Source organism: Amphiprion ocellaris, chromosome 1, assembly GCF_022539595.1.
Source record: "Amphiprion ocellaris isolate individual 3 ecotype Okinawa chromosome 1, ASM2253959v1, whole genome shotgun sequence".
Lineage (NCBI taxonomy): Eukaryota > Metazoa > Chordata > Actinopteri > Pomacentridae > Amphiprion > Amphiprion ocellaris.
Window position 1 is genome coordinate 23,716,053 of NC_072766.1, and position 23,155 is coordinate 23,739,207.

Below are 23,155 nucleotides of genomic sequence, written 5' to 3' on the forward strand. Positions count from 1 at the left end.
TACGGTCTACAATTATCCCTCCAGCAGCTGTTTATACCTAGGCATTTGACCTCTGACCTCTGATTCTTAACACCTTTCATAATGACACCTAGCCACGCTACGGGTCAACAGTCACTGCTGAGGATAATAAGTGGGAGCATCTGCTTTGCACATAAATGCTAGGATGATTTACTTCTTTTCCATAATTTGCATGTTTGGAAAGCTATGAATACTATGGATGGTACTTGTGTACAGATGTAATGAAAAGTCACTTTGGTGAGGTGAGTAAATACCTTGTTGGTATTCACTACGACACATTCAAGAGACTGAATTTTTGGGGTCATTTTTAGGGTTTTATCTGTCACAGTTTGCTGAACTGAACCATCCTGTTTCCTCTGTAAGACATACTGGAACTGAGAAGTTATCGCTCACTCAGAGAGGAGGTAACATGGATGTTTTACTCTTCAGGAGGGAACATTGTTAGACCTACAATTTAAAAACTGTCACCTCATGAACGGAATATAAATTCTGACTGAAACAGTCTTTTGGTAATGCTCTTCACAGTGGAATATTGTAGACAAAGTTGTTTCTGTCCATTTTGAGGAAATCTATTCAAAATGAGTACATTTTAATATTTGGATAACACTTATAACTAATTGATGAAATTTGCAGATATGTTTCACATATATGGTACAGCTCTTTTCATTTTGTTTCAAGTAATTTGATTGGCTTGTGTCACCATTTGTTTTTGAAGTTTTTATTCGCTAAAGGCTCCTCGCTTCTGTTTTCTCACCCTAATGGTGGAAGATGATTATCTAATCACAATCAGATGTTTTATTAAGGTGTGGCCTATAAAACACACAAGTGCCTTTGTCCTGCTGTGATTGTTGATTTTTAAGAAAGGATTAAAAACAAAATGGCACCCAAAATAAAGAGAACTATTTTTTTCAAACTCTAATGTTTTCTTCCACACTCACTACAGCCCTCCTGTGAAATACATTTTTATTAATTATCTATGAATTAGCACCCTCTGCTGGTGGCACTAAGTGGATCGTCACCTGGTGGTCAGAAATTCTCGTCAACTGTTGCTAATTGGATGTAAATCTCTGCTGCTGTTAAACAAATTTATTTACCACACAAAAACCTTTCCAGCTTCTCTTGACATTAAATCAGTGGCCTTGAGTCTGTGGGGATCTGTGGGCTGCTTTATATTATAAGGTCTCTGGCTGGTATTAAAAGATTTGCGTATAAAAAAAATACATACGATCTTATTTTATTACCATCACTTTTAAGCCAGTGCAGAGGTTTTAAAGACATCAGAGAACCAACTTATCTAATTCATTTCCACTGTCATTAATGTGCAAACTACACCATGATTTCTGGACTTCTTTATTTCTCCCTTTATTGTGGCCAGAAATGACAGAGAGGTGTACAACATTTACCAGGCACTTCATTTAGCTTTTAATGTCACTACTGTTTTTAATAAGAACATAAATTCTAAGAACAGGGAAATGAAAAGGGGTCATTGCTGTCTGGTTTCAACACCACGCATGTTTAAGTTTGTTCTTCTTGTCTGTTCTGGAAATGACTTTTTTTTCTGATAACTAGTTGTGGTGAGTAAAGTTTCTGATATTACCATACCATGCTTTGATGCTGAAGTGAATCAGTGATGCTGCATGAATCATACGTGCATAATGTAATAATAATTTGAACTTTGAAGATGCATGCTTTCGTTGGGATCTCGCGTCTTATTAATAGGAGCTCGCTCTGCCTCCCATGTAATTTGCAGTGTAACTGTAAAATGATTTTTTTAAAAAAGGTCTAAGTTACATAGAAGAAGAATTGTTACAATGAACATATTTTCAGCTGTATATGGACACATGGGATGAAATACTTACAAATAAGAGGCTGTTTAACCTGGTCAAAGCCTAAAATATTTGTGCAGATATTTAAGCTATTGCAAATTATTACTTTATTCACCATTTTATGGTGTTAAAGTGCATTTCAACCAGATCAATTTGGGCTATTATTTCTGATGTTAATGCAGTACTATTTGCTATGGACCTTGAATACGAGCAGCCAAGTGGGGAAAAACATGGTAACAAACATTATTCTTTGATGCATCCACTTTGAAAAGGCAGCAAAATTTGTAAACTGATGATTTGTTGAAAAAAAAAAAACCACAAAATTGAAAAATTATACCACATTTAGACAAACCTTTATTGATAAACCAGTTAGCCCTTCTTGGCAGCTGCTTTTTAGAAAAAAAACTTTCAAGAATTCTTCCTTTTGTCACGTCTGCCAACTTTAAGAATATGTGCAACACTCATCTTTCTGAAACTGTTCACATTAGGAGTATATTCTCAACGTGATGATAATATGAGTTTCCCATTGTGTGAATCCAGTTAAATTCCTTTTAACTGACATTTTTCTTGTCTAAAACCATTTTCCTTAATATCTATTACTACATATACTTTCCAAACAGCAGATACCAGCAAAGTATACCTATTAAATGTTTTGTTTTTAATTTGAATTAAAGTTGAGCTGTTTAATTATAGAACGTCAGCAATAGCACACTCATGAATCTGATGATTTGGTTTCTGAAGGTACCTCGGAGAAAAGCTGCACAGCTCAGACTTCAGCAGACAGGTGCAGCGGAGGCTAACAGTGCAGGTCCTGGGTCTTTACACCAGCGCCCTGCAGGCAAACTGTCAGTGGCACAGCAGAGCTTCCATGGACAGACTCAGGAACAGGAAAAGATGTAGACGATAAAGTTCGTCGTTTGAAGTGGTTCAGCTCAGAGGCACAGCTCAGAGACTCAGACATAAAGGCTCACGCTGCATCTTTCTCACTCTTTGTCCTGCACGCACATCCCTCACTCACATCCACGGCATGCGAAAGGCAGCAAAACAGTGCTTGCAGTGGTTAAGAGAGATTGTATCTCTTGGTTTTACTGTCTGTAGCATTGCTGAGAGGTCATTCATTCAGTCATTGCCCTGTTTGTCCCAGTCGTGAGGTTAGGAAATATGTACATGTTGATACTATGACCACCAGCGTCTGTGTTCAACAAAACAAGGAGTCAGGTTTGGTGTTTGTTTTTGCTGGTTTGAGTGACTGTTACTCTGAGCAGGATGTCAGAGGTCAGGTTTTGAGCATGAGATCTCCTTGTCCAGAGCCCCAGTCTACAAAATCCACTTCCCCGCTGGAATGAGGAGGACTGTCCAGAGAGATGCCTCGCCGCTCCCCAAACACCTTCTCCTGCAGCTCAATTATGTCGTTGCGGATGTCGGCCATCATTAGCAGAAGGAAGTCGAAAGAACCGGGCGGTCCCTGGAGACAGATGAAAAATTGAGGAATTGATGAAGATGACCTGCATGTTATTTCTCACTGAGGTTGACACTGAGCAAACACACTCTGAGTGATTACACAAATTACTAAATAACACAACAAATTGCAGTGAAGTCTTGTATATGTTAGACTGACCTGTGCTACAGTTATACAGAAAAATATAGATGAAGACAAGAAGGGGTTCAGTGAAGAACTTTAATCCAAACAACTACAACAATAATATTAATAATAATACAATAAGGTGTAGAAGTGACATTTGCACAGAAGGCAGTTGTAGCATTTCTTCATCAGCAGAGTCATTACCCTAAATGTGAATATGTGTTTAATCTACAAAATAAACTTACAGGTGGACCTCTGGGTCCTGGAGCTCCTCTGTCACCCTGCAGGTGAGTAACGACACAAATAACACGTCAATGTGTGGACGAGGACAAACCGACTCAAATCAGAAACACACACTTGTGCGTTATTCAGTGATGAACACCTTAACTGAAGTGACCTGAACACTTCAAGTTCAAACACACATCAGTGAGTATTTACAAGCCCTATAGAACTAAAAGTGTTTGTACAATGCACTGTGATAGTTTCTGAGATTCTTCAATAACAAGCAATCAATGAAACAAAAACTGTGATAACATTAGCTTCACAGAATCGGTTGTAGAATAGATCTTATAGATGGTACATATATGTGATGTCGTCAGCAGCTTCAGTGGACTCTTGAAGCATGTTGAAAGACAATACAGACATCATGTGGCGACTGCAGCTCCACACAAGCACAAAGTACACAAACAAGCAAGCAAGCACATATGAAGGGGAAAAAATGCTCTAAATATATACCTTTAATCCATCTCTTCCTGAAGCCCCAGGCGGCCCCTGTAGGAATGATTAGATCATGGGTGTAAGCAGTTCTGCAAGCTTTTTGACATATCTATACATAATGTTGCCAACATAATGCAGCAGGCTTTTTATTGATTCAGAGCAACGGTGTCTGGTTTAAACTAATATCACATTGCTAGTGGTAGATCCGTGCAGTCTTTTACCTGCATGTCAGTCTCTATTTACAGAAACAAGCATGTTCACATGTCACAGCAGGAAAAACACAGAATGAATCACAACTAATGATGGTTACATTTCACTCAGGTGGGACAGTTACAGGGTAGTGCCAGTGGACTTTACGTTATGGTAACTGTAAACTCTTAAAAATAGCTTTTCTAGGCTTTGCATATGTGTACATATAACATGTAGTATACACAGTATGCATAAACATATACACACATAAAGCCTCGATGGTTTAATAGCTGACCATGTCTGCTGGGTGAGACATCCTGTCATCAGTCCTACATCTCTGTTAGAATGACATATAAGCAGCAAGACCCAGAGGTGGTATCAAGTCCAGTTTTCCTATGAAACAGGTATCTGTGACTCAAAAGAAAACCCAGTAGGCAGTTTGAAGCTCCTTAACTGCTTCATGGAAACTGTGACTGTCATATGTGTACTGTGACAGCACAACTGATAGACTGTGCACATGTTTGCATACATGAAATATTTTATGGATCAACAAAAATCTAAAGAAGCAAGTTAGTGTCATGGCACAATTTAGAGTAAGTTAAAATTGAGGAATCTACCAGTAATAAGATGATTTCAGTGTCTTCTTCAGAAAAATCTTATCAAATCATCTTGTAGTTTTATAATTTGGTAATATGACAGATTTGATTTGAGATGTGATGGACTGTTTTCTTCCTGTCACTCTTCCTGTACATAATCAACCACTCTGGTGGGACCTAAACTCTGTGATTACCCATAAATTATAGAGACAGTTTTTGACTCACCACAGGCCCCCTGCGGCCTCTCTTGATATGCTTGAGATCAGGCTCTGGACCCATGGGTCCCATGTCTCCCCGTGGACCCCGAGGGCCAGGAGGGCCCATCTCCCCTGGGTCTCCTCTCTTTCCTGGTTCTCCTGGGTGACCTGGTAAGGACAGATGGTAGATGTGACGAAGAGAAATTCTAAAACTGGAGACTGCAGAGTGACACATAACACAACAGAAAAATTGTAGCACAAATATGATGGAAAATAGTGCAATATGAAGGCTTAAATATGACTAGCACCCTCCTGTATGCTTGTGTGCTTATACTTATAGTTTTTACACAATCTGCTTTGAATTGTTTTGTGTGAAGCAATGCATTTTTTTTAATTTAGATTGTTTTAAATTACCTGACCATACAACTCTCCCTGCATAGATGCCACCTGTAGTCAGGGGTGTCTCTAACATTTTAGGTATCTCTACATTACCTGGAACCCCAGGAGCTCCTGGAGGGCCTGGTAAACCTGAAAGGCCCTGGCTATCAGGACTTTTTCCTGCTCGACCCATAGAGGGTTTGTCACTGCTGTTGGCCAGGCCAGGTACCTACAAACACAAAAAGGAAAGAGTAAGTAAAGTAAATACAGAGTGTGGTTCCACACAGTTTGTCTACTGTTTGCAGTCTGACTCACTTTGCATCTATTGGCAATTTTATAATAACTCTGGTAACTGAAAGACTAGAATAAAGAATATTTGGTCCAGTAATATTTGATTTAGTTGCTCCAAAGGAAAACTGTTACCTGGTTGGGTGACTGTGTATTTCCCAGCCTGAGCTTTAGCTGGAGCAGATTGTTTTTCATATTCATAAAATCCTGACAGGTGAATGAGCAGGTACCAGCACTCATCAAGGTGTCCGACTTCCCTGATGAACTCACTGCACAACAAAACAAAACATACATTTACATTTTTTCTCCAGCTGGCAGCAAAGCGTAGGTTCTTAAACTGCACATTTGTTCATGATTTTTTTTTTTTTTAAATAGGGATCAATGCAGTATACACAGACAAAATAAAAATTCATCCATCCATCCATTATCTATACACTGCTTAATCCTCACTAGGGTCACGGGGGGTGCTGGAGCCTATCCCAGCTGACTTAGGGTGAAGGCAGGGGACACCCTAGACAGGTCACCAGTCTGTCGCAGGGCCACATACAAAGACAAACAAACACTCTCACATTCACACCTACGGGCAATTTAGAGTAATCAATTAACCTCAGCATATTTTTGGACTGTGGGAGGAAGCCGGAGTACCCGGAGAGAACCCACGCATGCACAGGGAGAACATGCAAACTCCATGCAGAAAGATCCCAGGAAAGCCGGGACGCGAACCAGGGACCTTCTTGCTGCAAGGCGAAAGTGCTAACCACTACGCCACTGTGCAGCCCCAAAATAAAAATAGCTATTCAATTCAAATATCTAAGTGTTCATAACTAATTTTACTATCTTTTTTTTTTTATTTTTATAACATCTGTGCCCAGAAAGACTTTTATGAGACTATGGAGTTGAAACAACAGGATAAAAGGAAAATAAACAAACACAGATAGTTTAAAACAGACTGCAGTAGGATACAAAAGGCACGCATTTAAAAACACACCACAGGCAAAAACTAGACATCAGTGTGGGTTTGTTGCTGAATTAACCAGGATCTGATAAGATCCTCAAAAGCATTTTGGAGCGAATTTCAAATAACCACATGTGGGCTACAGAATTTACCCCTTCCACAGGAAAGCTGTGTTACTGATGCTGTTTGACAGAACAACATGTACTTAAGCTAGTTCTTTGAATTCAATACTATTCTCTACCTCACACACCTTACACACACTTGAGATACCTAGTCACCTATAAAGAAACAACAAAGTCCAAGTTTGTTGTCATGAATACATTTTAGAAACTTTTCTATTACTGCAATTACGTAATTTTAGTTTAGCCATGAACAGGTCCAAATCTAAAAGCTGAGCACGCTTGTTGTCCCACTACAGTGAAAACACAGAAACTTACAGTTGTGCACGGGGATGCAGGAGCGCTGGTCTGGTGCCAGTATGTATCCACTGCGGCAGCGACACAAGAAGCTGCCCACTGTGTTCACACACTCATGGTCGCACACACTGCTGCTTGACACTGCACACTCATCGATGTCTGTATATTTGTGTGTGAGGAATAAAGAGGGAAGGGGGAAGGACAGATATACTGTCATGTTCCGGTCAGTAACAACAAAATCTACTTTTGGAGATCACATTAAAATGAATCATCTTCATGCAGAGACACAAAATGATGTAAAGAAGAACCTTACAAAGAACAAGACCTTCAGATTCAGCATATTATGATGATTCTGTATAGTTCTGAATATCATCTGTCCTTAGATATGTCATTCTCACCCTTTAGGTCGGCAATTTTGAGAGCTATTAGTCCCTTAGAATCCATAACTGTAATTAAGAACTCTGTATTGTAACCTTGCTGAGCCCTCACATTATTTTGAAAATCTGCTGAATTGCTCTATGGCAACAAGGGAAGATGTTCTGCTGTACAAAACAGGAGGAGGGAGCTGTTTCACCAGTTTAGACAAATCCTGAAATATCACTTCCAGAATGGTAGAGCAATGGAAGAACCCCGCAGGAAGCTATCTGCTTGAAGAATTTCTCCATGTTTACTTGGGTTACTTACAGGATTAACAGACTGCCTTTAAATGGGTGACAAATATTCCATGCCAGCAGTAGACATGGCATTAAAATGTTTAACCTGGAGATGATGAGAGGGGAGTTTACCGACCCAGGCAATAAGGAGATTTGTGGTTGCGGTGTCTTTCTCTGTCGAAGCGATAGCCGGGGTAACATGTGCAAACAACTCGTCCAAAGTTGTCAGTACACTGCTGCTCGCAGGGCGACGCCGCACACACATCCACACCTACAGAGAGACGAGGCAGACAGTGAATGGACCGAGCATTTAAACAGTTTCATCGCCACCTTCCTACATCCATCACAACTTGAAATTGATCTTAAACAGTTCTATTGTGAGTCTTTCAATGTCTCAGTTGGCCCTTATTCATCAAGCCAGAGTACGAAAAGCACAGGTGTAATTAATAACATGAGAGCTTCAAGTGAGGGTCCTGGATCACAGTCCTTCTGTTGTGGGATACTTGAATGTAATCCAGCCATCACTGAAGTTATTACCTGCACCTGTACGTCCCCTACTGCAGTGGTTTAGAGTATATTCAGAAATAGACAGAGATTTCTGATCCATAGGAATCATCACCATTTTGTGTCACTACTTACATGAATGGACTGCAGCTTTTACATCTATAAAATATAATGCATTGCATTGTGGGACTTTTGGTGGGACACAGTAATAATATTTACAGTATAATATAATCAAATTTTCTCCTGGGAGAAAAGACTGTTACAATGACTGATATTTGTTTCTGTGAATGCCAGAATTAATTTTCAGTTCATTTCATGGCTGGTTGGAAAACAGTTGGTCTTTCATCAGACTACGATAAACTTGGTTATGTATTGTGAGTCCACAAGGACCAATAAATCATAATGCACTGTTCTTGTGTCTGATCATGGGGCTTCTGTGCCTCAGGTAAAACCTCTATACGAACACTTCAAATTCAGTGTAAAACAACCACAACCACTTATGTTTCTGGCTTAGGCTTCATCATTGCTGCTGTGTGGATCAGCTGTGTGTAAACTGAAATTTGTTGTGAGAAATTTACTCCAAATATACGTTTGACATACTTACTCCTAGAAACAGCAGGTACTGCAGCTGACACATGCTGAAAATAGTAATAGTAATCAATTTGAAAATACTCTTCTTGGGCTTCCTTCCTTCAAAGGCTGCTACAGCTGGATGGAGAAACAGTGTCCTCTAGTGGCTACCACAACCTGCATCTCTTTGTCAGAACTGTTCACCAGTGCTTCTGATTATGGTTATAAAAGTCAAATTATTCACAAGTACCACAAATTTAATGTGGGAAATCACTAAAAAATGCGGCAGCTATCTGTGCCACAACTGTTTCTTTGTTTCCTGCTATGTTGTTTGTTGTGCTCTGCAATGTGAAGGTTATCTGAAATGACTCCTTAAACGTAATTACTCCAAACTGAGAAATGCAGACTATAACAAAGGAGGATCTGCACTGCTGAGGTCCACATTGTCAAATGTGTTCTCCAGATTGTGTGGCACAGCTTGTTCTGATCTATGAACTGGTGTAAAGAAGAAATTATATCAGATTAGGAGCATGTGTATCAGATGTGAGACTTTATGAGTAAAACTTAGAAGACAGAGGGATTGGTTTACCTACTTTCAGGTATGCACTGGCCCATCACAAACCTGAATCCTTCACAGCATTTTCTCCTGAAAGAAAGAGAGATAAATGAGTAGCCTACCACCATTTTGAGATAATTTAGCCTGGACTAGATTAAGGACTACAAACAGGGGAACATGGCAGGAATGACTCTGTCCAAAAGTAAAACAATTCCACCTCCCAGTCCCTCGACAATGATCACAAGCCATTTTTAGTGGCACATGAGGAAGAAAATATTTAACTCCAACGCCAACATATGTCTCCACTTTGTTAAATATTACATTAGTGTGATTAGTGTAGCCCCATAATTGCAGGTTGGGAAATGAAGTTAGTTATAAAACAGCTTAAACGAGGTTGATGAGATGTTAAATCTGCATTTACAAAAAAACCTCTTGCAGTATGGTCCTTTAGCTGTATTACGACCACATAGGTGTCATAAACCGGTAACCACCTCGCTAGAAAGAGCTTACCACGCCGCATTAATTTGCGTGTGGCATGGCAAGCAAATCTAGCAGGTCTCCTCAGCCCATTGGGCTCTGTAGTTTTGGTTTGCTGTAAGAATGTGATGTGTTGCACTTCACGTGTAAAGCGGCCATTTAAAACCACCCAAATCAGCCTGATAAAGCTGAATCAGACAAGAGGCCTGTGCCAAAATATGCTCAGAAAAGTAACACTGAGAAAAGTGTACTAGAGAGGGCAGTTATAAAATTTTAAAATAAAAGTGTATTGCTAAATGTTGGGAATCATTCACACATGGAGAACACATTAAGTAGGCTTTCCTCAGCACTGCAGATTGTTTTGTTTTGATGGGCTGCAGAATAAAGACAGATCATACCCAAGGTTAAAGACTTGAAAGACTTGCCTCTATCCACAAGAACTAGTAAGAAGCATATTGGTGAAATGGTGGAAAATGTCCACATTCAGCAAACTGCTGCATTGACAAATGTACTTGTGTTTCGTGTGGCTGTGGATAAAAGTGTGAACATTCAAACCTTTGGACCATTTGAAGGAATCTGCAGCTGGTATCGACAAACAGACCAGACAGTGAAACAGTAAGATCACATTAATTGCTGAGCTCAGTTTACATTTCACCTTTTGTTAAAGTGCATTATAACAACATCAGAATTGAGCGAGAAGATCCTGTTTAAATAATAGACTGATTATAAGAATAACTAACTATTGCATTGAAGCACACAACTCAAAATAAATTCAATGTGAGTTAACAAACAGCACCGCCCACCTTTATCCATTGACACTTACAGTGCCTAAAAGTATTCACCCCCCTTGACAGTTTTCGATTTTTATTGTTTTTCAGCGTTCAATCTTGTCACTTACATTTAGCTTTTTAAAGACGAATTTACAAAAAAAAACTTCCATGCCAAAGTGAAAATAGATTTCTATAAGTTAAGTAATAATTAGTAAGTAAGTAATGTCAATAAATTAGGAATATAAAACATAAAATAAGCGATTATACACAGTAGGTCACCCCCTTTAAAGTGATTCACCTAATTAAACACAGGTTCAGCCAACTGGTGCTAGAAGTCACACAATTAGTTCATCAGAGTGCAGTAAATGTATCTCAAGTGATCCTAACATAAAATGTTGCATCTGGAAGGTTCAGTCACTGCTGAATCATTACCTCTGGCTATAACTACACACTGGAGACAAATGAACACTAAAAGCAGGTCTGTGAAAAGGTTATTGAAAAGTATAAGGCAGGGGATGGATACAAGACAATTTTCAAGTCACTGAATATCTCTTAGACAACAGTTAAATCCATCATTAAGAAATAAAAGGAAAATGACGCATTCATAAATATGTGTAGAGCAGGTTATCCTCAAGAATCTGAATGGCTGTAATAGACAGAGACTAGTGAGGGAGGCCACCAAGACACTTATGACTCCTCTAAAGGAGTGACAATCTTCAACAGTTGAGTTTGGAGACACTGTGTATACAACAACTGCTGCCTGTTCTTCACCTGTCAAAGCTTTATGGGAAAGTGTCAAAGAGAAAGTCACTATTTAAAAAAGCTTGACTTCTAAATCTCAACTAGAGATGTCGGGAGACATGTAGGGGACTCTGAAGAAGAAGCTTCTTTAGTCTGATGAGAACAAAACTGACCTTTTTGTCCATCAGACAAGACGCTTTATTTAATGGGAAAAAAACATTGCACATCACAAACACACCATCCCCACTGTAAAGCATGGTGGTGGCAGCATCATGATGTGGGGATGCTTGTCAACGGTAGGCCCTGAATGGCTGTAAAAGCACAACCTGATGCAGTCTACAAGAGAACTGGGACTTGGGGAGAAGATTGTTTTCCAGCAAGACAATGGCCCAAATCATGCAGCCAAAGCTACACAGAACTGGTTCAAAGACAACAAGGTGAATATTCTGGAGTGGCCGAGTCAGAATCCAGACCTCAGTTCAATTGAGAATTTGTGGCTGGACTTGAAAAGGTCTGTTCCTTCACAATCCCTGTGTAGCTTGACAGTTCTACAGAAAATAACAGGGTTAAATTACAGTGTCCAGATGTGCAAAGCTGATTGAGAACTATCCACACGGGCTCAATGCTACAAGTGCGGCCAAAGGTGCATGTACTAAACAGTGACTTATGTAATCATTTATTTAATTATATATCGATTTTATGTTTTTCATTTATCGGCATTACATTGTAGAAATATGTTCTCACTTTGATATTTTTCTTTAAAAAAATATTCTTTCCAAAAAACTAAAATATATGGACCATGATTCATGCAGAAAACCAATAAATGGGCAAAACTTTCAAGGAAGTTGAATACTTTTTATAGGCGCTGTGTTATTACAGAAAAAAATGCAGACAGCTGCTACGTGCTGAAGCACTTCTGACATATCTTGGGCAACGGTGAGAGTTAAGTAAAATTTTTAGTTTCAGTGCTCATTCTTTCTTTCCATCTCTCCCTCACAGCCAGTTTGTCTATTTTTTGGTCACTGCAAACACATGTAAGCTTGCTGTAAATGTTTCATCAGGTTGTCACTCCAGCTGGCTGAGGGTCTGCAGATATACTTAGTCTGATATCTCTTTATGTCCCCTTGCCCGTACTTGAATCTCGACCAAATAAATGACTAAAAACTACCACTAAATTCTTGAAGTCGCACAAGTTTTTGACTCCTTTACAATCCGAGCATATTGTGGAAATGCAGCATTGTGCAATGGTTATTGGGCAACAATTTCTTCCAAAACTGATTCATGTTGTTTGGAAATGACACTCGTCCAGCCAACCCACAACAATCCACCACATGTTACAGACATTACAGTTGGAAAAACACAGAGGAAATGGGTCAGAAAGTGGAGCAGCAACAACTATCACACAGGCACATGCTTAAAGAAAAAAAGAGAAGAATGCACGACTCCTGTCCTAAAAACTGCATGCTGTTACCGGACAGGATTTAGCATGCTGCCTCATTCACGGGCCCCCCAAGACAACAAGTTGCTTTTATTCTCCTCCAGCCTCCATGCAGTGTAACTCTAAATCACTCTGAGATCCCCCCCCCTCCTCCTTTTCAATGAAAAATAACCTATAAAGGAGCGAGGCCGGCCTAAACTGATGAGATCCAGATGAGAGCAGCTTTAATCTGCAGCCTGTAGCTTAGAGTGTTGAGAGGGATGGATAAGGCCAGGCATGGAGCTGAGGTGGAGAAAGGAGAGTGAATACTGAGATTAAGGTTGTCACTCATTCAATCAATCCGTCAGTCAATCCATCAATCAGTCAGTCAGTCAGTGATCTAAGTTGGGTTAATGTGTTGCAGGTGCAGGTCTGACCGGGAGAACTTTTGTGATTTATATTTTTGCATTAAAGCAACTAAAAAGTTGATTTAGCTTCAACCTTCAGTTTATCAGCTTCTCATATGACTCCCTGCTTTTATAACAGGTCATTTCTCAGAAACCAGTAATTTAGAACTATGCAAAACTTACTCATTTGTCAAAAAATGACCTCTGGATGTATTTATTTGTGTAAGAACTGATAGGTTTGTAAAGTTAGAGGAAAAAGCATCGTGCACAACCAGTGGCAAAAAGTGGACCATTGCATGTGAATCTATAGCAAAAGTCCAGAAAATACCAATAAGAACAAAGATCCATTCAACCTTCCAAAATATTGTGGTTTGATTTGATCTATTTTATTTTTTTGCATCAGAATTACTAGTTACCCTTAAGTTCTATGGCTTTTTCTTTATTTAGAGTCATGAACTTAGGTGAACATGCTGATGTGCTGTGGAGTATCTGCACTAAATGTGAATACAATTATGCTGACCTGCTTTTACATACTTTTACATCTTCACAGACAGTGCATACAAATATTGCTCTGTTGACTGTTTCTGACTTGCTTGTCAGGGTAACCTGTCCCCCACTGTACAGTCCTGCAAGAGATGATACCAAAGACACACGGCAAAAAATGAACTCCAAAAGACTGAAGGCTAAAAAAGTCTTCTGCTTGTAGGCAAATCTATAAGAATGACCACTGAAAGATGGGTTTTTTAATGTACAGCATACAATTTACATGTACAAGATACAGGCCTGCTGTTTTTAGCCAGTCAGTCCACCACTGCACTTCAGACTAAAGACTCTCCACTGAAATTTGGTTCAGACATTCATGGTACCCAGAGGATGAATCCTACTAACTTTGGTGATCATTTGACTTCTTCTAGTGCCTTGATAAGGTTGATGTGAGAAAATTTCTGTTTCCACAGCTCTGGACAGTTGGTCTAAGGGTCACTCTGACTTCATTGATGGCCTTTTACAAGATAAGCTGTGTTTCCAGAGACCACACATTAGCAATTAGGAAGTAAACAGTTGTTCCTCATCTGCAGCAGTGAGGGCAGTGGAGATATGTGGAGCCTCTGGGCTCATGTTATGTCTAAAGAGTAACTTTGGTTATGCATATGATGAGCTCTGTGAGCAGTGATATGCACGCTGTTGACGGGAGGAAATTCATAACTGGGATCTCAAAGATACTTCTTACTGGTATCATGACATCTCTGATACTCCTTGATTGAGCTTAAAATCAGCAAATATTTCTGCTTTTTTTTGTCATGAGTCAGTTTCATCTACCTGCTCACAGTAATTCCCATCACAGCTTTCTTATCATCAAAAATGTCAACAACTATTGGATAATTTCATAAGACACAGCATGCCAGCAGGATAAATCCTGAAATCCTGTCTTTAGTGTCACTATGAAGTTCACATTATAGTTCTGAGGGAAATATTTCAACAGCTACTGAAATTATTGCCATGGAATTTTGGTTCAAATATTCATATTCCTCGCAGGATTAAATCATTTTAGTGATCATTTGTCTGTTCCTTTGGTTTGTGTACAAAGCATCTGCTGCACATATTGTTTAATGCCAGTTAGCAAATGCTAGCATGTTGAAACCAAACTATGACAGTAAACATGGAAAACTTTACACCTAATTACATGCCTAACGGAATTTTCTTGCTTCTCTGTTTCAAAACCATCTCTTGGCCTGAATTTGATCAACCAATCTGGTTTCTTGATATTTGATACAACGTTTTGTTTTCTGGAGGGATTTTTGGAAGCATGTGAATCTAGTCTTTGAGCCTCTGCCACACTTCACTGTGTAGATGCGCATACACATTTATGTTTATGTCTGCAGAGGCATAAGTCCTGTAGCTGCTCTTCTCAAAAAGAGACTAAAACAAGCAGCATAGTCTAGGTGTGCTGTCCAACAAAATGTCCTAATTTTTAATAGGGAGATTCATCCATCATCTACACACTGCTTAGTCCTCATTAGGGTTGCAGGGGGGCTGAAGTCTATCCCAGCTGCCTTAGGGCAAAGGCAGGGGACACCCTGGACAAACACTCTCACTCACATTCACACCTACGGACAATTTAGAGATACCAATTAACCTCAGCATGTTTTTGGACTGTGGGAGGAAGCTGGAATACCCGGGAAAAACCCACACACACACAGGGACAACAAGCAAGATTCCGGGAAGGCCAGGACGCGAACCAGAAATCTTCTAGCTGTAAGGTAAAAGTGCTAACCACCAAGCCACTGTGCAGCCTAATGGGGAGATGTACTTCATATTTAAAATTATTTAAAATTTCTTTCTTCTGAATCCTTTGATAGTGAAATTCCAATTTGAGCTCATAATTAACTTGTGTGTAAATGTATTTAAACAGATTAATTAAATTCATCACTAAATCAGTGTATTATTTAACATAAAATGAATAATCATTTTTGTAATACAGGTGAGCTTAGCTGAGTTTCTTACTTGACAAGTGTTTGTTAGATGGTCCGACATCTTCGTAAACCCTCTCTGCTCACCTTTATCTAAATGTCACATGGACAGTAAATGTGAGAAAGTAAGCAGTCTGTCACTTTTGTCATTTTTAATGTGTGCAGCACAGTGAATGTCTCAGAGGAAAGGTGTTCTGTAAATGTGCAGAGAGAGACAGAATCTAAGTAACAACAGAAGCAGGACAGCTGCAGAGTAAGCTAACTGAACTAGTTACACATCCATGTAGCCAACAGGCAGCCTGTCAGTGTGGTAACTCTCCCCTGGGTGTCTCTGATGGACAGGCCAGTGGAGGTCGAGGCGTCTGGACGAGCAGTTGAGGGTGGAGGGAGAGGTGACCCGTGTGTTTTTGTTTTGGAATGTGAAAGTATGTTGGTCAGAAAGGCTACAGGCTCGGTCGACATGACACAAGCTATAAAACACACACCATTACACTGGAATCTGACTGGAGCTCTGTGTGTGTGACTACTGAGGCTTGTGTGTTGTGAATGTCTCTTTTTCCTCTATGTAACAGTTTTACAAATTATAGTGTTATTTTGTTGGCTGGAAAAATGCTATATTGGCATCAAATATTGGCTATTATTTAAAAGAAATCTCCATTATCTGCCATCAGAAATCCCGGCAGGTTTCACTGTATTGTGGTCACGTCTGTGAGAAAACGTCTGTACATGCAGCGTTTGTGTGTGAGAGTCTGTGTGAGGGCTGGGATACCATCCAGTAATTGGGTACAGCCTTTTAATGTCAGTCAGGGTTTATTAGAGGAGAGATCCGTGACGCTAGCAAGCTCCCTCTCCTCCTCTTTCCTTTTCCACGTCCTCTCAGTGCACTTTGCTCGCCCCACATTCAGTCTGCGATGTGTCGATTTATATTCAGGCCGTTCTATCAGCCTCTTGTTTCACTGTGAACTCTGTAGCTTCACTCGTTGTTGACATAATCTCTGTGCCCTTCTCTCTTCTCTGCAGACTGACATGTCGCTGGCCTCAGGTTGCCTTCTGTACATGAAACCTGATGAGGTGTCCACCTTTTCCATCTTTATTTCATTCAGAGGAATATTATTCTGTCCTCGCTCAGAAATGCTCAAAGCCTTTTAGAGACACTTTGCACTGCAGAGTCAAAAAGGACCACCTGTCTGCTGGATCTAACTTTAAATGTTACTTCCCTGCACTCAAAAAGGATTTTGTCCCACAAGTGCTATGAATGAAATGTTGCTGAGGGACAACATTCACCTCCTGAAGAATGTCACCTAACGCTACCGTGTTACAGTGTCACATTTTATATACGGCTCGTGGCCAGAAAAATCAGTGTCATTTTTTTAGAGTGATGGAATTATGAATTAATCTTCCACAAGTTTAAAGATTATGCACACATTTCCAAACTTCTGTACTGTTTTGTCCTTTTCCCTCTGAGGATACAGGAGATTTACAGAACTCTTTCACAGCCTTTGGAACACTCAGTCTCTGCTGCACACTGCAAGGTTACAGACATCAACAAATGACTGTACAACAGCAGATCTAGAATCCCAGTGAAGGATCACAACATAGACCCAGCAGGATGGTAACTTTCATTCATGAAAATCTTACTAAATTGCTAGTGAGTGTTATGACTTGTTCTCTTTGAAGTACACACATAAAAACTGAGATACAGTTTCATAACTCACCACAAACATTTGCAAACAGCATTTCTAGCATTCTGGTCCCGTGTTGACTCATTTCAAGTGTTTTCTCAACAGTTTATATTGTGCAATAAAATGAAAGCAGTCATAAAAAAGAAATCAACTAAACTAAACAAATGGTCGTAGCAGTGCAGTGCTCAATGGATATTTGAGTAAAATTAGGATTAAAGTGTTCATTTCTTCACTATTATTACAATGGATTGAAATGTTTATAAATAGTTCACATGATGCAGGGTATTGATGTGTTTATGTGTGTTTGTGTGTGTTTGTTTGTGCTTGCGGTCAGCGGTCATGTCAGGTTATGGCTCAGCCTGGACGTGCACTATTGTATATAGACAGTACTGGCTTTTCTGGATTTGCTATCTCAGGTTAAAAGTAATATGTGTTATGCTGTAATTATTTGGAATTTGCATACGCTTCACAGCTGATTAGCTCTTCGTTGAAACAAAAATACGTGTGATTAGAGTCTGGAGTGGATTTATGCAGCCTCTCTTGGCTCTCACTGACACACTGACAGTGTGGATATTATTAACTGTGACAGCTGGCTGCTGTCTTTGACAGTTTGTGTAACCAGAGTGCAATGAATTACAATAAACAAAAAAACTGGAAATGGCTTGGACATTACTTAAGTCATGCTGATCCATTAAAAAGCTTTAATTGGCCACGATACACACAGATCCTGCATAGAGACAGGATCAGTGACATGCAGTAAATTCTTGTTGATTGTTGAAAGGAAAAGGAGCAATTTGAAAAAAGATTTTTAAAAAAGCCCTTGACAAGGCCCCTGATATGACTCAGTTACGTGTCTTCATAATGTCTGTTTTTGTCCACATGTAATCCCCAGCATGCTGTAAGTGCTCAGAATTAACTCTGATTGTCCTTCTGACCTGCTAATATTCAAAACCTACAGACTTAAGCCCTGTCCATCTTCCTCTCTGTCCCTTTGGTATGAATTTCTCCCACCAGTCACTTCCAATTGTTACTGGTTGACCCAGCAGCTACCTGCCCAGGGAGTGGTGCAGGCAGCCCCATGTGCGACCTTCATCTGCTGCTGCCAAAACCAGCATGGCGGCATTGGAAGAAACACCAAGACAGGATCCAGAGGCAGCCCTGAGCCTGGATCACTTTACACTGAAGATTATGTACTTTAGCGAGGGGTCTCTTTCCAGGGGGAGATCACTCACTGTTTTGGTTTCAGATCCAGCATTACCATGATTTATTTGCGCATTTACAGGCAGGAATGCGCTACTAAGGATATTACTTAGAGCACACGGAGAAAACCTCACTACCTCCTCAGGCCAGACAGTGCAGTGGTCCTGACAGAATGGATGATACTTTCCACGGACATCACCGCACATTACAAGTGCCATTGACTTTTCTGAGAGATGCTCTCTCAGTTTGTAGATAGAGTTTCCACACCTGAGGAAGATTAAAACAGACTTCAGCATTGGTCTCTTTATGTGTCCTTGGAAATGAATCCCACCTCCCGTGTATCGCATCGAATTGCAAAGATGTTGGATGTGATCCGAGGCGGATGTGAAGACGATGGGGGAGGAAATGCCACGAGTAAAAATGAGGGAGGATATTGACAAGAGGAGGAGGATGGTTTAAAGAGAGGGATGAAGGTTGCTGTCAGCATAGAGTGTTCCCTCTTGGGACTCTGGTGGGAGGAACACAGGAAGCAGAGCTCTGTGGAGGTCAACGGCCTCTTGACACACCAGGACAAGAAACTGGCCGTGTGTGTGTGTGTTCGTCTTGTCACTTTGATGGATGCTTCTTACTGATGTGGCTTCTACGTGTTACAATTGCAGCATGTTGTGTTCATCAACCTCGCTGTAGCTGATTTATTTGCTCAGCAACCTTGACAGTCACAGGCAGTTCAAAAACTTGGCTGGTTGGTTTGTATATGATGGTGTGATGATGGATTATACTGAAACACATTAGAAGGATGAGATGCCATTTTAGAGGGGAACCCTGTTAATCTTTTTATTTATATATATATATATATATATATATATATATATATATATATATATATATATATATATATATATATATATATATATATATATATATATATATATATATATCATTACTTCAGTTCAGATCTTTTGTTTTTCAGTGCTGCTAATTTTCTGCTGGTATTGTAACTGGTTGAAGTTATAAGAGATTTTTAGAAGGTGTTCTTTCCATGAGGCCTTTTTGTGTTTTCGTTTGTTTTCGTTAAATCCTCAGTTAAAGCACACTTCTACTACTAAGTCATACTCTTCCATCATATTTGATTCACAAACCAAACAAGAAGTGACGGAAATTCCAACTTTAAACTACTTGTTTGGAGATTAAAAGAGTCCTTGAAGTGAAGTGAAGTCCTTGAAGATAATGTATAATGTAAAATGTTCTAAAGTTTAGAAATGCTCTCATAATGCTCTCATAATCTCGTAGGTCTTGTTGCAAATTATAACAAAACTCGTCATTACGTCAGCTTCCTCCTAAAGGTGTGAAGGTGTCGCCCAAAGCCGCACAGCTCTTTTTTAGTGTTAGGGCATAATTGCATGTGTGTGTATTCTTTTTAACTTGTGTGAGTATACATATGTGAAGGTGTTAGTGTGTTGAGCGTGAGCACCTCCTCTCTGTTTATTTGCTCTGCCAGCCCACTTCCAGGACCCAGGCCTCAGGGGAAACATCAGAGCTCTGGCCTAACAGAGGAGGCTTTGACTAGGAGCACAGGAGGTCTGAAGCACTTCCACCAGAATAAAGACTGACCTGCACTCCTCTTTCTTCTCCCCCTCCTCCTCCTCCTCCTCCTCCTCCTCCTCCTCCTCCTCCTCCTCCTCCTCCTCCCTGTATTCTGCCTCACCACTCCCCACACGCCTCATCTTTCCATCATTTCTCCTGCCATTCTCCCATCCTGGCCCACTCTCAAGAAAACACCCTTTAACCTTTTGCCCTTTGCTCTTATTTGTTCAAGAACTTTGTTTGTGCTTCTGCGCAGATTCACCATAGTAAGTCAATATGTTCCAAAATGTACAGATGTAAAGTATTTGAGTAAAATTAGACAGATAGATAGATAGATAGATAGATAGATAGATAGATAGATAGATAGATAGATAGATAGATAGATAGATAGATAGATAGATAGATAGATAGATAGATAGATAGACTCTCTGACATAAGCCGGCTTGTTGACGGAACAAGAGTGATCATCTAAATGGCAGCATTATTAAAAGTGTTTGCATGACACCCGACCACTTTCTTCCTGTTGCACATCATGCCATCACACAGAAAGCCGCAGACACCACAGAACAGATCACTAACGAGACCTGATGACTGAGAATGACGCAGCATCTCACCACTTCATTTAGTCATTTTCTAAATTACCCGACATTGTTTCGTCACACATAATTTCAAAGAAACTGCTAACCAATGAAACATTGGCAAATGATTCATTTTCACATTTCATGGCAGGCTGTGGTTTTAGCTCAAAACAAGATGGGTTTGTCAGTGCCTTGCCATTCACAGAGCGGAGGACTGATGGGACAATGTGGTAGTTTTGCTTGATTTTATCTTGTTCCAAGAAGCCTAAAGAAAATATTTTTTGTGTCACAGTTTACCTTTCATGCAGTCATGCAGTCATGGTTGCTTGTGTCACATCATTTCAGACCATCCACTGCCATCTGTCCTGCTTTAGCACCAGTTGCATCACCTGATCCTCACTGCCCTTCTATTCATCTGCCTCTACTTCACTCATTGGTCCCTTGAGTTTAAATACCACTGGTCCACCAGTCAGGTGAGGTCATATTGTCTTTGTGCCCACCATCATTGCTTTTTGATCCTTGCCTGCCAACCTAGAACTCTTTCTGCGCCTGACCCCTTTGCCTTGTCCGAAGAAGGAATTTTCTGAGTCATCTTCAACTTGACTTTTTCCTGCCTGCCTCGGAGGATATTTAGATCTGTTTTCTGAGCTGAAGAGATTAGGATTAAGATTTTTCTCAAAACAGTGTACACCAAGTTTTGACTGTCATACCTCAGAGTTTAAACTTGGTCAGTTAAACTTGACTATTGTAGTTGACACAGCAGTGTTGTTGTTAACACCATTAATTCAGCTGTGCTCTCATGAATACACTTCAGCATAGCTGTACCTTGCTGTACTGTGGCAAAATAATAAGGAATCACAAGTCCACTGACAAAAACCTGTTGACAGTGACACGCAGCCAAAGATTCACCTCTTATGCTGTCTGTAATTTCCATTGGAAAGACTTTAGATCACTCTGCCTCTGTTCATTTCCACATATGTTTCCATACTGATTGTTTTCTGAAATGTGATGATAACTGTACATGTGAGGACAACAAAATCCACACACGCAGCACTATTTCACCATTACTACCTAATGAAGTTTAACTTTATCTTCAAACTAGCAGCAACAAATACTGTAATCAAACGTGTTTTTCCTCCAAAAACAATGATATTGCATTATATAATAAATAGAGCCAGAACGATATATCATGCAGTTGACCAATATTGGTCTATTTCAGATGTATCAGCATATGCTGCCTGATGTGCACCGTTATATAGACTTTAATATTACAGAACATGAAGCAGAAAAAGCTGCTTGAAGTGTTTTAGAAACGCTGTCATCACAATGTTTATCCAGCTGAGTGCCTCTGACTCCACAGTTGAAAATAAATTATTTGCACTTTGTACAGCACATGTAGCAGAGTAGAGCTGAGCATACAATGGTGCTGAATCAAGCAGTAGAATACTGGCCACTATATGACAGTGGGATTTTTGACTCAATAAAAGTGAGCATCGACCCCAAAAATTCAGTATCAGTTAGGATTTAATAATAATTGCATCAAACATCAGCAAGTAGCAAATTACTAAGATTCTTGTTTTCAGTGAACAGGTGATAGGTCTTCACATCTACAAAACGTTTTTTAAAAAATCTAAATGGATGCTTTCCTGCTGGAACATTTCAAAACTTTATAAAGTGACATAATAGCAGTGCTTGGATTAAAATTGTTACAGCTATCACCTCAAAATCTCTACAAATCTTTCTTTTGAGCTCTGTGAAAGTTTTACAATTACAAAACATCCATGGATGAAAAATTTAGAATACAGATATAATAACATGGTAGTATTCTACAGAGAAATGTGTTTTTGGGTCACAGGGGATTTTCTTGGTTCCAGCACTAGGAGTGGCTACTTGAACAAATTAGAAACAACACTGAGTCACGGCACCATAACCAGCTCTTTTAATATACCAATGATGGATTGTAAACTATTCCTGATAAAGTTGGCAGAGCAAAAACACTTACAGTCATTTGGACTGTGCTTTCCGGATTTTGAAATACAACAGAACTTGGGCATGGACCGATGATGTCCAGGCTAAGAAAGGTCCATGTCTGGAAGTGTGTCTCAGAGCTGACAGAGCTCTCCCTGTGGTCTGTGGCCTTTGCAACCCTCTGCAGGCTGAGTGTCTCTGCAGGAATGTGCCATCTGTGACCCTCTGAGCTGCTTTTCAGTGACAGACGCTCATACGATCCGTTCTGTCCAACTCTACAGAGATCTGGAGGTTTGGCATCCAACCTGGCAGCAAAGAACATTTGGATGGAGAACACATGGGGAAGTAGGACAGGAGAGGAGACGAATGGATGGACGAGCTGTGTTTACAGCTTTATTTCTGTGGAAGTGTTTGGGAG

General features: G+C 39.9%; 1 protein-coding gene across 1 annotated transcript in view; it reads right to left on the reverse strand.

Moving 5' to 3' along the window:
* Positions 1 to 2,175: 2,175 nt before the first annotated feature.
* The window catches only part of LOC111577676 (collagen and calcium-binding EGF domain-containing protein 1-like), a 42,470-nt gene continuing 21,490 nt past the window's right edge, over positions 2,176 to 23,155 (reverse strand). The window contains exons 3-11 of the mRNA XM_023284053.3: positions 9,483 to 9,535; positions 7,952 to 8,086; positions 7,184 to 7,321; positions 5,927 to 6,060; positions 5,618 to 5,732; positions 5,154 to 5,293; positions 4,162 to 4,197; positions 3,672 to 3,707; positions 2,176 to 3,309 (exon numbers count right to left, since the gene is read on the reverse strand). Coding sequence (XP_023139821.2) covers positions 3,121 to 3,309; positions 3,672 to 3,707; positions 4,162 to 4,197; positions 5,154 to 5,293; positions 5,618 to 5,732; positions 5,927 to 6,060; positions 7,184 to 7,321; positions 7,952 to 8,086; positions 9,483 to 9,535 — 976 coding nt within the window. The 3' untranslated portion in view covers positions 2,176 to 3,120. The remainder of the gene's footprint in view (positions 3,310 to 3,671; positions 3,708 to 4,161; positions 4,198 to 5,153; positions 5,294 to 5,617; positions 5,733 to 5,926; positions 6,061 to 7,183; positions 7,322 to 7,951; positions 8,087 to 9,482; positions 9,536 to 23,155) is intronic.